We start from the raw sequence: 17,806 nt of genomic DNA on the forward strand, positions 1-17,806 counted from the left end.
TCCATAACCTTTCTTTGATCTCCACTTTACAGAACAAACAGAGGTTATTAAAAATGCAATTACATATATGTTGTTTTGTTAACGTTAATGTGTTTTATTTACATAATCTATACAACAATATATAACAGTAATAGGCCTACTAGTAATACTATTAATACATTTTTTAAAGTCCTACATTTGTGGACGAAAAAACTTGGACATTCTCTAAGATTAAAGATTATAATCTTTTAGAAATAATGTCAAGCAAAACCCTACATTTGGTAGAATTATTTAAAAATATATATATATTCTCTGATTTCTAAAGTTTATTAAGGTTTGTCAGGGAAAAACTTTGCTTCACTTCGCAAAAAACTGAAAAATAAATTTCAAATAATTTCCAATTAAAAATGAAATAATACAATTAGAGAACAACATTAACATGACAGGGTTTACACAAACATACTTTAATTTGTATTTTAAATCCACAAAGACAAGTACAGATACATTTCTTATGATTTACTTTTTGATTTAAATGTTCCACCATGACAATACTACTCATATTAAAATGTAAATTATACATTATATTTTTTTTACAGTGAAATAATACACATAGCAAACTCATGACTTAACCCTGACATCATGGGTCATTTCTGTCCCATCTCCCCTTTCTGTCAAAACTATCAACCAACTACAACGACCTGTCCGAACCATTTTCCAAACTTGTTTCCATTCACAATACAGCACAGAAAGAGCCCTCCTCAGAGTCACAGACAACATGCTACTCTCCAATTGTCTGGACACCACAGCATCCTTATCCTGCAGAACCTTACTGCCGCTTTCAACCACACCATTCTTCACTCTGGTCTTGAATCGTCCCTCAACATCACCTCTCCTTCCCTCCCCTGTCCCAAGGCGTCCCCCAGGTGCTTGATCATCTCCTCTCAGGGGCGGACTGGGACTAAAAATCAGCCCGGGACCCCACACCGGCCCACTTCGGTACCGCCGGCCCAGCTCGGTGTCGCAAGTAAATACCGCTAGTAAATTGTCAACAGGGGCCAATTCGCCACTGTCTCCTCTTCATTCTCTACCTCCTAGACAGACCTTGGCAATATCATACGCCATCATGGCCTCTTCAACTTCTTCACCAATGATGTCCAGCTCTAGATTTAAAAAAAATCCATCACTGCAACCCTCTCCCGTCTCATCAACTGCCTTACATAAATGAATCCCTGGATGAAATCCAACTTCCTCAAACTCAACTGATCAATCTGAAATGCTTATCATTGCTCTAAAACCCCACACCAAAATCAATCAAAACTCCGGCTAACCATTACAAATTCAACTCTCGCTTCCAATAAATTCACAAGTAATTTTCGGCATCAACCGGATCGCCAGAACCTCCTTTTCATCCAGCTCAAAACCATAGCACGTCTCAGTGACTGCACCAATCTATCTTTGTTAAATCTGCAACTCGTAATTCACATTCTGAACGGTTTTGATACAATAATATTGTATTTTTTTTTATGATGTATGATAATGTAAATTGAGTACATAATCTGATGACATCACAATATGACATCATAAAAAGATAAAGATAATTGGACAAAACCAGGAAGGAAAAAAAAAGATAACATGAGGCAAAACTTTATTTGTAAATGTCAGTCATTTGAATAATTAGGTTGACAGTATTGATACATTATTTAAATGTAGTTAGAACATACTACATAAGTGTGGTATGTTTTACTGGACGACAATTCTTTTTCATGGAAGTGTCTTTTGGATTGCAGCCTGTTCTTTTTTCATTTTACAATTTAAAAATAAAATGTCTGTCAATACATGTAAGAACCACACTAGCATGGTTTAGATGCTATCGTCAATGAAGCCAAATCTTAGTTGTAGCTGAAAATATTTATTTCTGGGAACAAATGGTTAAATGTGGGACTGCCATTGTTAAAACATGACTCCCATTTCCACCGGTTTGTTACACCTTCAGCGGTAAATCTCATGTCATATGTTCTTCTCTGCTTCAGCTCTACATGTTCTCAGAGGCCTCGGCGTGCTTCACTCCTGCAGCCATCACGGCGAAGAACACGTTGGGGAAGAAGGACCTGGCGTAGACGGCCATCTTTGGGAGCGAGGGAGCGATCAGGACCTCTTTCCTCTTGTTGCTCAGTGTCTTCACGATCTCAGTCGCTGCCTCTTCTGGAGTGATGCCCAGAGGCTTCTTACTGTACAACACTGCAACATATAAAATACATTATTATATACCTGTATATTGCAGCACCCATACTTAATACATAGTCTCACCATAAGTAACTTAACTACAGTTTACATTTAACTACAAATATTTATTTGTACATTTTTGTTGTATACAGGTGGTGGAACTCAATTAAGGGGGCCATATTATGCTCTTTTTTAGGTTCATATTTATTTTTGGTGCCTCGACTGGGACATGTCTCCATGCGTTAATGTTCAAAAAGCTCTTTATTTTTCTCATACTGCCTGTGCTGCAGCACCTCTTTTCACCCTCTGTCTGACACCAGGGGCAGACTGGCCATTCAGAATACACCCCCCCCCCCCCTCCCCCTCCGTTGACAATAGACTAGCGGTACCGAGTTGGGCCGGGCTGATTGTCCGGGCTGATTGTCCGGGCTGATTGTCTGAAACCAGTCTGCTCTGATTGGTTAGCTGGCCGGCTTTGTTGTGATTGGTCAACCGCTTAGAGATGTCACGCCCCTTAGCCTATCAAGAACAATGTGTTGGAGCACTGGCTAATAGAAGCGCAAGTTTTGCGTATAGTTATGTCACTATGTTACAGAAGTAAACAAAGGAGTCCAATGGAGGCGTTTCAGGCAGGGGGGGGGGGAAGCTCCCTCTGGAGGAAACTTTGGGATTGTAGCCTTTGCAGACCATTCACATGCACTAAAACCTATATAAAACACTACAGGAAAGGGAAACCCCCAAAAAGCAAAGAACATTTACTTAAATGCAAGATTTGTCAAATTGTTTACACTTTTTTTCTGTTATATATATCATTACAAATAATGTCTTTTCCCCTCTGATTCTCCTCACATGAGCAGATGGACTTGGAGGGTGTCTCTGCCTCTTCGGTCGATGCAGAGATGAAGGTGTGGTTGATGGTGCTGACGGAGATGCCATACTCCTCCACCTCAGATCTCAGGCTGTCAAAGAAGGCCTGGACGGCATGTTTAGAGGCTGAGTCTGGTCAAAATCACAAAGGAAAACATCTTCAAACCCACAGCCATTTTTGTTTGAACTCATTTTTAAGTGCTAATACAATAATGCAAACAAGAACAAGGAGAACATTATATTTCCATACTTATGAAAGCATTTGCCAGACTTAATTAAATGTAAAATGTTAAAATAGCATTTTCATTTCTCCACTTACAGTACAAGCATACATTTGACATAAATAAACAGAATAAATACAATACACATATTCAATTTTCACTCCTAGCATGGGAGTTCGCTCTCATGCTGCTACTGTGGCAAAAAAGTACATGTTTATTGACCGGATTGAGTGAGTTCTAATATAATGGTAGACTAATGGTGAGCAGTGCTTTCTGTGCAGTAGCACGAAGTATAGTAATTGAAGAAAAGCATTTCCCTTCATAACGCTCTGAACTCACATGCCGTGCGGAAAGGCATGGCCAGCTTCCCCTGGATGCTGTTGACCAGCAGCAGGTGACCCGTCCTCCTGCAGATCATGGAGGGCAGCAAACCTGCAACACAAATATGTCAACACTGTGAACAATAAGAAGCAAAAGTGCAGTCAAAATGGGGGCTTAGCTAAGAAAAACTGTTAATATTCAATAATCTTGTTACATCCCTTGACTAAAATAAAGTTAACATTTAATATATAGGATAATAAAATATAAAATCCAAAAAAAGTGCAAATTCACAAGCTATCAGCAAATAAAGAAAACAAATAAAACACATTAAGGAATCAATATTATATTGTACATTATAATATCAAAATATACAATATTATTTTTGTAATTGCCCATTCGGTGTGAGCTTTTTTAGTAGTTTAGGTGAAGTTTATACATGTGTACCTTTAGTTAGATTTAAAAGCTTTACTTTAACTGGTGACAGAGTACTTCTCCACCATTGGTACTTTCACTAATGTAAAAGGTCTGAACACTTTTTCTGCTAATACACACCACACCAAACTTGACCAGTGCTGTATGAAGTCCTGCCCAGTCTTTACAACAACACTGTGTCATACTTTAACATACTACTTGTGTCTCCATCTTCTACCTTTGGCGAGCGTGGCCGGTCCGAAGTAGTTGTTGTCCATCAGCAGCTTGTCCATCTCCAAAGACACGCTCTGTACTGGCGCCTTCACCTTCAAGCTGCTGTTCAGGATGACGATGTCCAGGCAGCCGTAACACTCCAGGATCTCTGAGATCACGTCCGGCAGGCTGTCCATGTCTCCGAAGTCCAGCAGCACCAGTTTGGAGGGAAACGTCTGTGAAACAGAGATGAACACGGACTTTACTTCATCCCTTTTCTGGTACTTTACACTTCTACTCAACTAAATGTATATGCTTACTTTACGTCTTCATTCAAACAAAGAGCATTCATAAACTTACAAGAAAGAGAAGAAAGGGGTTTATACCAGATTTCTTGCTATTTCAAACTGCAGTTCCAGTTACAAACAAAACAATCAACACAACAGTTAAAGAGGCCCTATTTGTTTACTTCCATAACATAATGACATCGGTACATAACATAATAGCTTCTATTAGCTAGCTCTCTCCAACACATTGTACATGATCGGATAAGGGGCGGGACTTCTCTAAGCAGTGGACCAATCACAACCGAGCTGGCAAGCTAGCAAGACTGGGCTCTGGTTTCAGAGGGTGAACCCAGGCAGTATGAGAAAAATAAAGACCTTTTTGAACATTAAAACATGTAGACAGGTCCCAGTAGAGGAATACAAATCAAATCAAGTTTTATTTATATAGCACATTTTTAAACGATTTTTGGTCGAGCCAAAGTGCTGTACATATAATAAAAATAGCCTACAGTAGAGACACTTTACAGCAAATACAACAGCACAGATTGTTCAGAATATCAGTATGAGAAAAACGACACCCTCTGTCCTTAGACCCTCACATCGTACAAGGAAAAACTTCCAGAGAAAACCTACAGTTTAAAGGGAAAAATGGGAGAAACCTCAATACACATGTGAACCTGAAAATGAGCATAGTATGACTTATTTCATATAAAAAGTGTCTGTTTTAGTACTTACCAAAGTTGGGTCTGAGGCATTTGCCAAATCATCTTCAAGCTCTTCCAGTTTCTCCCAGCTCTTCCCACAGAGGATGAGCCTCGCTCCGCCTTTGTGAAACACATCTGCACATTCTGCATTGATAGAGCAGCAGAGACACTACAGGTGAACACATTTAACATAGATATCACTATGACATTTCACAAGTTGATGACTTACATTAGAGGTATCAGAATCAAGTTTACTGCCAGGTACGTTTACACATACAATGAATTTGCTTTAGTGTATGGTGGTGCAAACATGAACAATCTAAGAACATGTGTTGTAAGAGTAGGTCCAAAATATAACAGGGGTATATTAAATATCAAGTTTAGGTCTGCAAATGAAGCATTACCTTCGAAAAGATGTGCTACATTTCCATTCATTTTCAGAAAAGTAATCTGACCATTGAACATTTTGTTGACAAATTACAGTCAAAGGTTTTTACAGAGGGGGTTTTAGATATATTTTATAATCCCTGGATATATCAAAAACAATTCTGAAAACAACCATAAAAATGCATTTCAGACCCTTTTTTGTTTTATGACAATTAGGGTCTCTGATTAATAAACAAGGCCTTTGGTAAAAAACCTTCATAATATGGATACAAATATCACTGGAAAGGTTGGTTTATTCAAATGCTAGTGAAGTGGAGAAAACTCATTTTGAGAAAACAGCCTTAAAGATACTGTATTGTGAAAGTCATACATTGTGTACAATACAGGTGAATATGCACTGAGGCATTATCTAATAATGACCTCTGGTGATTTTAGGACACAAAAAAAGTTATTAAAATAATCTCCTAAATGTTTTTTTTGTTCAACTAGTCTGAAAGAAGATATGTTATGGATACAAAATATCTCCAAATCTCAAACTTCTCTTTACATGAGACTTCAAGACTTTAGAGTCTCTCAAAAAAAGACATTAAAAACGAATTCAAACCTTTAATAAAAACAATGCATGTTACCTTTTCCAAGCCCAGATAAGGCGTCGGTTATGACCACCACTTTATTGCGTACAGATGTTTTGGACAATAGACCCACGACCGTGCTGTAGAGGTAGAACAATCCAGCTGTCAGCACCACCACACATGGCACCAGCAGGACAGTGGTGGTCCACACCGGGTCCATCTCCTGGAGGAATTGCTGGAAAACGTTGTATTTAATATTTAATATGCAGAACTGCAATAAAACAAGAACGCATATATCTTTGTCTTTGCTAGCACATAATATTGAATGAGTTTGACTCTCTGGGAATTCCGCTTATTTGCTTTCCGGTGGAAAGTTAGAATAAGCTTTCGTTGTTTAAGCATGTTTTGGGTTTTTGTCATACTTTTAAGATGTGAAATGGCTTTTCTGATGATGCAGATGAGATGGGATGGAACGTCAACGACCGTGAAGGATCTAATGAATGTGATTTACATGATGAAAAGGAGCGTGTCCTACCCAAAAGCTCTCCGGCTCCGTAACATTGGACTCCATCTCACCTGTTACAACCATTTTTAAATTTAACTACTCTTACAACTCTGAAATAAAAACAGAGAAGACAGTTGTAAACCATGATCTTACATTAATCATGAAAACAAAAAGTAGCCTACTGGATTTGCAAACACAAACTATTTAATTTCTAAACATTTGCAATCTACAGGCAGTAAGTGCTTCATAAGGTAACATTACAATTCCAAATGTTAAAATTGAAAGTGTAATTTGTGTGGGGGCAGAAAGCAGGATTCAAGTATTTGTTTTGAATTTTAAAATTCGACTTTTTACTGACTTTTTCCAAAGATCAAAGCCTCTGTCTGATGTGCCATTTTAAAGTCTATCAACATTTGAGACAAACAAACATAAACCAAACATGAAGATACACAAAACAACACAAATGAAAAACAAAATGACTACAAAGGGCCACAAAAACTAACTTCAAAAGATAGAAATTACTACAAAACAATCAAAACAACAACAACAAAATGACCACAAAATGACTACAAGGCCAACAAATTACACAAACTGGACAGAAAGACAAACCAAACAACAAAAAAGAGCAACAAAATAACCACAAAGGAAAGCAATATGGCCAGAAAAAAGACACAAAATGGCCAGAAAAATACGAAAAACAACCATAAAGAGACACACAAAACAAGAGACACAAAGACCAAAATGTAAAGATACACATATGTGCAAAACAAAATGACCACAAAGCGACGCAAAACAACCATATGTGTCTACAAGGTTTTGGGGACTTCTGTTTAAATTACAGATTATTTTAGAGTGTGAATCTTTATATCTTAACATCAAGTGTAATCTGTTAGAAACTCCTTGACGAGGCCAGTTAATTGTCTTCAGATCATAAAGACGGGCACTCACGCGTTCCAGATTTGTCCAACAGGGAATTTTGGTTTAGGTTTACCCTTCCAAGCACCGGCTGCTGGTCTAAATATAAACTGTGCTAGAAATAGATACTGTATCTGACACAAAGGCGCAATGCCATAGAGTTGTATTCACATTATTCCATGACAGATATACGTTATCACAATTACAAACTAACCAGAAAATAAGGAAATGGAAGACTTTGTGTTGCAACAGCTGTGCAGAATCAAATCCAAGATCAAACCAGTAGAACATTTCTTTTGGCAATTAGCTCAGATAGATAAACGTAAGCTGGTCGTGTAGCTGACCTGGATCCTTCAAGAAGAAATGAATTATCTGCCAACACTTACTGCTTCTCAGGCTTCTGTAGGTCTTCTGGGTTGTATACCTCTGCAGCTCACTCACACAGCTCCTCCAACATGACAGTCTGCAGGCTGCCACAGCAATACTTTGGGATTTGAGCTCTTTTAATAGCAGCACAGCTGAGTCAGTTATTTTCCACGTGTGTTGGCGACATGGTATGTGTAAAGTGACATGAGAGTGGCGGGGGGTTCTGCTGGGTAAGAGAGGGGTTTCCATTGGGAACATTTTCAGGTGTACTGTTCTTGCATTCTAAGGATGTATGTATATAAAGTCAATTTTATTTATATTTTGACTTGTGTCACTACAGAAAATCAAAATGAGCCAAAGATTATTTTTGACAAAAACATATAATATATGACAGTATTAAATATTTCAAAATATGATTTTTATTGTAAAATGCTATTGGATTGTTGTATACCAATGAACTAGGTATGGATCAAATGAGTCAAAGAATACATTTTATTTTGAAGGTTGTAACCGGATGTAGTTTATATACACTCTGTTTTGACACCTGGGATATTTGAGTGGTTTTGCTGCACTGACACTCAGCGGGCTGGTTGGTTTCCCCCTCAGACAGTGACAGGCCTGTAATATATATGTATACACAGTGACAACCGGTACAATGTCGGATTTTCAAGAATTTGAGAAACAGCTCAGCGAAAATCGACAGGGTAAGTACTAACTGTGCCCCAATTTGGTCCACAAGTTAGCATAGTGCAAAACGTTAGCCCCCGTAAATGAATGAATGAATGACCCGAGCTGACAGCAACTTTAGAGTGTACTTTCCCCACAACATGACTCGGCTAGTTTATGTTAACATAATTAACATGTAGCTTCAAGATGCCAGTTATATCATCCCCATCCTTAAGCCACTATAGAGCCTTTGGTAAATTGACTTGCATCACTGAAGGCATTCTGGTTCCGCTGAGAACTTACCTGACATATATATATATTTTTTTATAGTCTGCGAAACAGCTACAAGCGAAACTCCATCACATTATTTCAACTTTTAAATTACTATCCCCTCCTGTAAAGAAAGGTAGGCCTACTTGTAGAATTAAAGTACGTTAACTTTTTCTTAACTATTTTGTTGTACTTTTCTATTCTGAAAGCATTATTAATTGTTACGATTCTCTAAAGGAATTATTTTTGATATAGCCTATCCAAAATAATATTCGTGGTCACAATCACAAAAAAACAAGCGTGTGTTTTCCTTTAATATTAGTAGCAATACCACGATGTAGAGCAGGGGTGTCATTTCATTTCATTTCAAACCTTTATTTAACCAGATTGGTCCCATTGAGATCATAGATCTCATGTCAAACTACATTTAATTGCGGGCCACATTCGCTTAAAGGTTGCACTCAAAGGGCCGGTTTTAACTATATAGATATATCATATATATATATAAAATAATGTATTATATTACATTATTGCCTCTGAATTGGATTATTATCGGATAGGATAATAACTTATTAATTAACTACGTCTGAAAGCAGAAGTCCAGGGCAAATAATTGCAAGTCTCTTCAGTGCGCATGTCACAAAACGAGATGCATTGTGGGACATGTAGTTTATGGACAACCTGCTTCTGTAAAGTGGCATATAAATTACCGTATAATAAACGTATTATATTCTTTGCAAGCTCTTGCGGGGCCACATCAAATCAAGTCGCGGGCCGGATTTGGCCCCTGGGCCTTGAGTTTGAGACCCCTGCTGTAGAGTGTTCAATAAGTATTCAATACACTTAAAGGTGAAGAATATTATTAGTAAATGTCATGTGCACACAATGACAATATGTGATTTAATGTCCTACAATTAAAATAATAACAAAAATGAAGGGACTTCTTTTTCCCAAATTACAGTTTAATTATTGTTATTGTTGACCTCATGGTAACTTCAAGATTTGTCCGTTTTTTGCGAGTGAGAAGCAAAATGACAACACAGCATACAACATACCATATATTGTAGGTTAAAAAAATAATAATCACAGAGTTGTTGGAGGTGGACAATATTCGAAAAAAGAAAAAAACAATCTTGAAATGAACAAGAATCAAATAGTACATTTACAAGAAAATTAACTTGGATATTCACTGAGGTTATAAATATGTACATTTGCAAAAAATTGAAAGAAAAATTCAAATGAAATACAGATTACTGGAAAAAACATACAAATCTTGAATATTCCCTTTGAATGATTGTTATGTTTTACATTTGTGTGAAAAAACTCTCTTTAATCAAAATAATTAAGTTACAAAACCATTATCTATCTGAATTGTACCTCCATCCCCGGCTCTGTAATTATAATGTGTTTAAACATCAGTGGCCCTAATACGTCTCCAGAGAAGGATTATCACAGTTTTTGCCTATTATTTTTCTGTCGGTGGTTGAATCAATTGATTTTCTCAGCTCTTCTACATGCAGTATTATCAAGTGTATATATTACCAGATGTATAATAATGATTTCTTGCTGCTGCACAGAGAGAGAAAGAGAAAGGCACAAAAAGAGGAGTCGCAGTGAATCTACCGGCCGAGCTGACAAGCACCGCAGCTGGAGCAAAGACAGAGGGAGCCGCAGCCGAGAGAAGAGGAGCCGCAGCCGAGAGAAGAGGAGCCGCAGCCGAGAGAAGAGGAGCCGCAGCCGAGAGAAGAGGAGCCGCAGCCGAGAGAGAAAGAGCCGCGACCGCCGGAGCTCATCCCGGGACCACAAGAAGCACAGGTCAGGAGGAAGCTGCAGAAACACTAACGAGCTGTGAACTTTACAGTGTGTAGTACTTGAGTGAATGCTTTACAGCAGGGGTGTCCTAACGTTTTTCACCGTGGGCCACATACAGAAACATATACGAAGGGCTGGGCCACTCACTAGAGGTATATTGCCTCATAAGTTCAGTTATACTGTAAGTTAGCAAAATCAATCAAATGTAGGTAGATGATGATGCTTGTGAGTGTTGGCAGCTCATCCCTTTAAACAGAAGCCTCATATTGATTATAATAAGGAGAAATAGGAAAGGGTGTATTTCAAGCGTGTTATGTAAATAAGTCATTGTTTTTTTTCAACTAAGATATGTTAGAAAATGTTTCCAACTTTAATTGACTGCATTTATTTGAAAAGTGGTCTTATTAACACATGAATACTACTGTGTAATATAGTTGTACATTTATATTTAAGAAGTACAATATAATACAAGCACAAGTTTCATTTGTGGACCATATTCCATTATACTTTTTGAATTTGCCGAGGGCCGATTAAAAATGGTCCGCGGGCCGCATTTGGCCCCCGGGCCGTAGTTTGGACACCCCAGCTTTACAGTGTAAAAGCATTCACTATACTTGAGTTTATATATACTATACTTTAGTTAGCAGAAATGGGAAGTAACTAAGTACATTTACTCAAGTACTGTACTTAACTTAATTTTTGAGGTACCGGTGCCTTGCTCAAGCGCCCAGGAGGTGAACTGGGACCTCTCCAAGTAGCAGTCCACACTCCATATTTAGGTCTGGTTGAGGACTTGAACCGGCGACCCTACGGCTCCGAGTCCAAGCCCCTACTGACTGAGCCACTTGTACTTTGAATTGAGTAACATTTTGGACTCAGGACTTTCACTTGTAACAGAGTATTCCTACTCTCTGGTACTTCTACTTTTACTTAAGAACAAGATCTGAGTACTTCTCTCACTTCTGTCCTTTAGTACGAGATGTAGGTACCTGTACCTTATGCCACTTTATGCCTTTACTCCTTTACACGAATATCTGAGCGAAATACTTTTGTCTTCAGAATTTACCCAAAAGCTCAGGTAACAGATTACTTTACAAATGTTCGCATTAAAAAGGCATTTGAAGCGATGAGTTGATACATTTTTTACAAAAATAAATAATTAGCAGCAAAAAACCTGTAGTAGGATTTGCTTTTTTCCCTTTTTAGTTATTTTTATGTATTAGTAGCGTTGAGGTTTGGAACAACACATATTTTGAGTGTTTCTTTGGACTCTTTGTAAACCTGACCTGACCTGCATAATAATCTCTTGATATCTTATATAATAGTTCAACAGAAACCATCTGGGACATCTTCTCTCTTATTATTCCTGATTATACTTAAATACTTCTACTTACATTTTAAATGCAGTACTTTTATTTCAATCAGGAGAGACGGTTTTGATGTAAGAAGAATACACATTTATTGCAGAGATACACAAATGAATGTAATGGTGTTTTGGCGATTAGGCCCCGTTGTGCAGGAAGTATCATTCGTATCATCATCGTAGAACTGATCCGATGAAACCCCCCCGGGGTCTAGACACTGGTGGTGGTGAATGGATAGTTGGGGTCGGTCTGAAGGGGAGGAGCTTAACCCTGGATTCAGAGGGACAGGAGGTGAAAAGGGGTGGAGGAGGTTTGCGTAGAGTCACCTGAAATGACAGCTGTCAGAGGGGAGAGCAGATTTAAAAGGTTTGGCGGAGCGCTATAATAGACTCTTGGGAATAGAGCGAAGTGATTGGTTAAGCTGGAGAGTGACGCCCCCGATCACTTATTGAGAGGAGAGAGAGTATGGGAATAGTAAATGAAGAGTAAAGACGGTCTTCCTGTTTGAACTTACGCTGAGCTTCATTTCTCACAGAAATTGTTTATAGTGTGATAATCATACTTTTATTTAAGCTTGTCCATTCACTCTCACTCGTGTTTACTTAAGCACTATGTGAACATAGTGCTTAAACGTGATGTTTCCGTGTCTCTGCAGCCACTCCCCCAGGAGAACCAGGAAGAAAAGGACCTGCAAATATTGGGATGTGCCTCCTCCTGGCTTTGAACACATCACACCAATGCAATATAAAGCTATGCAAGGTACTTATCATATTATTTAAAACATAAATGTTTTCAGACCTATAACTTCAAGCAGTAATAATATTTTACAGCCTTTATCCAGACCTTAATGTGGCTAATTCTGCTTCCAAAAGGGGTTATAATTATCACAATTCTTGAAACAGTTTAACCTGTTAAGCCCCAAAGACCCCGCCGGCGGGGCTTTTTCTTTTTTTTTCACGACACTGTATCTCAGGGCTTCTTAATATTTAAAAGACTATGAATGTGTCATACCATCCTAACGGGAAGAAACTCAGCTAACTGATGATATGAACCATTTTTACCGAAACAAAACACAAGTCTCACAAGAAGGGTCTAAATGAGCCCTGAGCGAAAACATGCTAACGCTCTTAGCACAGAACTCTAGGTATAAATCGATCGATATACTTATCGGATCTGCACAAACAAGCTTAGCTAGCAAGCTGAGATTCTACAGATTCTATAAGTATAAGTATCATCACTGAGCGATCAGAACTCGCGACAGGGGAAGCAAATACAGACAACACACAACGTAGCTTTAGGTAGCAAAACACGGAGATATGCTCATCTTTTGCTGTTATTCTGATCAAAAGTCGTGTTCAATGGCATTAAAACGAGAAAAACGCGGCTGAAGGTTAATCCATAGGTTAATCCAATGTGTCTGTCACTTTGAAAAAAGTATTGATAATCCATAATTTGAGTTTATATCAGTGTGACATACGCTTCCAGGGGATGTAAATGCTCCTGCACATACCGTGTTTAAATAAGTAAAAGAAACAAGGTGTTCTGTTCACAACCTGCCAGAGAAGCTCTGTTTTTCAGTTTTCTTCAGTATCAAAGTAATCCAGCGATAGTTGTCTTCATATCCAGGGGTGCATAGCAACACAAATTACGAAAGGTTAAACAAAGAATCGAAACATGAGTGACTAAAACCATTAATTCCAACTTTTTTTATGTTGCACTATCAATACATTTTTCGGTATAAGTTCTTATATTCTCATTACACTGACATTCTTTATATTCACATTTAATATTCATATAATGACAGTAATATTATTGCAAATGGATCAATGATGCACATTAAAAGGATTTTCAACAGGCCAATTTTAAAATACAAAAAATAAGAACATCTATTTAGATTTCTTCCACATTAAAATGGTTGTGTAAGCAGACATTCATATTACAATTCTTATTTGGGGGATTTAAGTGTTTTTTCATTAATAGGATGTGTCCTTAAAAAATGTGATGTGCTGGGACCATAATCTGTCTTAAAAATGTTTTTTAACAAGCTCTGTTATCTTTAGTATTTAAATGTATTTAGAGATTTTGTTAGAATTGATATTTAATTTGATATTATTTATATTCATTATTATAAAAAAAACAGAATTTAGGATTCTGCAGGGGTTTTCTGGGTTTTAAAAAAATTAAATAATAACCCTTTTATTTAAAGTAGAGACCAGCAAGTAAATAGTTTGACACACCAAACACTTTAATTTATTTGCAGTTTTCTCTGAAAGACGGAGGAGACTTTGCAGAAGTTAAGAGTTGTTTAGCTGAAGTTTCTCACTCCATCCCTCAGCGGCCGGGCAGATAGCAACCATCGCTCTGCTGGCGACCTCCACCAGCGGCGGCTTGGCTTCAGCTCCGACGCAAGTGCCCATCGTCAGCAGCCAGATGACCAGACAGGCCAGACGCCTCTATGTAGGAAACATTCCCTTTGGAGTAACTGAGGTAAAGTGTCTACTGTTTCTTTGACTTCCTGATTCGTATGTGCTTTTTTACACCAAACACTGATATGTTCATGTTGTTTGCAGCCATGCTGTTTGTTCTCTTCCTCCCCAGGAGTCCATGGCCGAGTTCTTCAACGCTCAGATGAGACTCGCTGGCCTCTCACAAGCCCCGAGCAACCCGGTCCTGGCTGTGCAGATCAATCAGGAGAAAAACTTTGCTTTCCTCGAGGTACATGTTGCCAATCTATGGCATATAAAGGTCAATGTAAGTAAAACATTTGACAAGAAGTTGTACATTTACTACATTTAAAGGTATAGATTTACATAAAATCCCCAAATCAAAGGAAAGAAGCGTTAAAGTTTAGAGCAACCTCATTACACCACAAATGTATGACGTTATATTCTCACCGTTTCTAAGTAATTGAATCTCTAATAAGAACATAGGACCATTTCTTTTTACCAAGTTATTTTGTCCTTATTCTCTATATTTCACACATAACTATAAGATGTCATTGTGTTACTACTTTTTGTAATGTTTATTATCTTAAAATTACGATTAATAAATTACTAAATTGTTTACCACCATATCAATGTAAAAGGAACATTCCGGTTTGTAAAACATAATAAAAATAATGAAAAATATGAATGTAGAAGAAATACAGACAAAATAACCATTTAAAAAAACAAGACACATATTAAACATTCTCCACACAAATAAACATAACTGTAATGTTACTTTTGGGAATAACAGGCTTTTTTCGTAAAAATAACCATCACAGTATTCGATCATAAGAAAAATAAAATGTGCCAGATGTGCCAGTATCAAATGATTTTCCTTTTACAGTTTCGGTCTGTAGATGAGACGACACAGGCGATGGCCTTCGATGGAATCATTTTTCAGGGTCAATCACTGAAGATCAGAAGACCTCACGACTACCGGCCTCTGCCTGGAATCTCAGAGCAGCCGGCTTTCCACGTCCCAGGTTTGTTACCATGGTAACATTAAGTAATGTCAGCTCATCGGTTTATCATTCTCTCTTCATCTTTCATCTTGTGCGAGTAACGCATTGCGAATTGTCGCTTTAAGTCTGTTGTGAATGCACCATAAGGGTAAGGACATCTCCAAGCGGTTGACCAATCACAACAGAGCCAGCCAGCTAACCAATCAGAGCAGACTGGGCTCTGGTTTCAGACAGAGGGTGAAAAGAGGTGCTGCAGCAATAGGGCCCATTTAAAAAAAATTGTTTCTGATATATGAAATGTATTTTGTTGTTGTTTTGTTCTCTGCAGGCGTTGTCTCCACAGTCGTACCTGATTCTCCCCACAAACTGTTTATAGGCGGCCTGCCCAACTACCTTAATGATGACCAGGTATTTCCCTGAGAACAGATTGAACAGGCACACGCATGTTTCCTTATTCTCACACTTGCGGAGGCTTTTCTTTGTCACACTATAAACATGCACAAAATATGTCATACATTTCCTTATTACATCAAGAACCCAAAACGTTGTTATGGGAGACAAAAAGCCAGAAACAGAACGTGACCCCAGAAAAGAATCCCTAAAAATCATCATAATAAATCACAAGTAGGTTCATATTAAATGGATTGTATTTGTGTTGTAGAAGTATTTCTCAATTCTCAAGATAATTAATACCAACATTAACTATGATATCACAATAATCACCTCGTGTCATTTGTTACATGAATACTAGCAGCATATAAGATGGCTTTTTGTGACAAAGTCAACTGCTTATACCTTTCTCATGTTAAGCACACTGATTAAAGAAAGGTAAGCAAAGTCCAGTATATTTACACAAAAGGCTGATAAACTGATATTTATTTCTGCATTGGTTTTGTTGGCATCGATTGGCCATGAGTCCATATTGTCAAAGAAAAGTCCACCTTTTTTCTTGAATTCTTTTGATAATTAATTTTAATATCTTACCGACTGTGAATATGTCCTTATTGCTGAAGTTAGCAAACTGTAATGGCTCTTCTAAATAAGTAATCGATTGATAGCAAAGCAAAGTGTTTTTTCAGCAATGAATGTAAAGCCCCTGTTCATGCAGTAGCAAGGTACACCATATTTACTGGTTCTTCAAAAACCCGCCGTTAAGAGCTGCCGGAAGATAACGAAATACTCAAAATAAATATAAAATATTGCAGTATTGGAATGTAAGCTGGAGAACAGGCAGATTTAAAAGCAGGTCGCTTGAACAGAAATGTGCAATGTCATCCTTTTGAAACATCTAGTTGGACTTTGACAGTATAACAAGTGAAAGTGCTCATAAGTACTAATACTCTGAAGGTTTCCACAGCTCCATCTTTGCTCTCAGCCGTGCAGATGATTTCCATTTCCACAGTGAATTGAATGATGTCTCTTTTACTCTAACTAGCTGTCATGTGACCGATGTATATTCTTGACTTCTATTTTTGACCTAACTCTTGCAGTCTCTTGCCACTGCGTTGATACTCACAGCTCTTTCATTTTTGTTCCCCCACTTTGTCCCCAGCTAGGGGCCTGTAAGATCGTTAAGTCTGCGCTCATAATTTGTTCAGTAGTTCTCATCTACTGCTGCCATGCCAACATGTAACACAAGGCAAGTAAAGACATCCTGGTCCCCACAGGATACACTCCCTGCCAGCAGGCTACTTCCTGTCTCCCATCATGCATTTGGAGCGCGTTTCGTGGGGGTTAATCATTAGTTTTGTATGGGGAGGGGGGTTTATTCAGCGTTTAATATAAAGGTAAGAAAACACATTTTCCAAGTGTTATGATCTAATGAATAACAAAGTTCTTTTTTTATTTACCTTGCACAATTTTGTGGAAAAAATTACTTTGAATATGAATTTATTACAGCTTATTTTATATAATTTGCATATTAACTAAATGTTGTGATTTATTTGCCTGGAACTGGAAAAACTAATACTTTTTAAATCTAAATAAAATCACTTTTCTGTTACCTTCCAACATTTCTCGGGAGAAAAACTAATTTTAATATTAGATAAATGTTATCCTTTTCCCGCATTATTTGCGTCCAACCGTTGTGCCATTTCAACTCAATCTATTAAACCTAATTAAGATCACTTTTGGTTTACTTCGCACCATTTTCTGTGATGTATTATTTATTGAGGGATTCGTATCTTTTTGGTCAATTCAGTCTACTATGAGCTTTTTGGTTTTCTGTGTTCATGTGACTATAGTGTGTACACTGTGTGTGTTTGACTGTACGTGA

The 17,806-nt window shown here is 37.7% G+C and overlaps 2 protein-coding genes across 2 annotated transcripts; one reads left to right on the forward strand and one right to left on the reverse strand.

Moving 5' to 3' along the window:
• Positions 1–1,607: 1,607 nt before the first annotated feature.
• On the reverse strand, positions 1,608–8,102 carry LOC117451098 (dehydrogenase/reductase SDR family member 7C-B-like). Its single transcript, XM_034089213.2, has 7 exons — positions 7,992–8,102; positions 6,243–6,420; positions 5,258–5,370; positions 4,261–4,471; positions 3,630–3,722; positions 3,052–3,201; positions 1,608–2,217 (listed from the first exon to the last, which is right to left on the reverse strand). The coding sequence occupies exons 2-7, from the start codon at positions 6,403–6,405 to the stop codon at positions 2,012–2,014; spliced, it is 936 nt and encodes a 311-aa protein (XP_033945104.1). The 5' UTR covers positions 6,406–6,420; positions 7,992–8,102; the 3' UTR covers positions 1,608–2,011.
• A 425-nt stretch (positions 8,103–8,527) lies between these two features.
• On the forward strand, positions 8,528–17,248 carry LOC117451097 (splicing factor U2AF 65 kDa subunit-like). Its single transcript, XM_034089212.2, has 8 exons — positions 8,528–8,675; positions 10,485–10,722; positions 12,739–12,842; positions 14,419–14,570; positions 14,682–14,798; positions 15,414–15,552; positions 15,860–15,939; positions 17,084–17,248. The coding sequence occupies exons 1-8, from the start codon at positions 8,627–8,629 to the stop codon at positions 17,162–17,164; spliced, it is 960 nt and encodes a 319-aa protein (XP_033945103.1). The 5' UTR covers positions 8,528–8,626; the 3' UTR covers positions 17,165–17,248.
• The last annotated feature ends 558 nt before the right edge of the window (positions 17,249–17,806 follow it).

The sequence above is a fragment of the Pseudochaenichthys georgianus genome, chromosome 8, assembly GCF_902827115.2.
Source record: "Pseudochaenichthys georgianus chromosome 8, fPseGeo1.2, whole genome shotgun sequence".
Lineage (NCBI taxonomy): Eukaryota > Metazoa > Chordata > Actinopteri > Perciformes > Channichthyidae > Pseudochaenichthys > Pseudochaenichthys georgianus.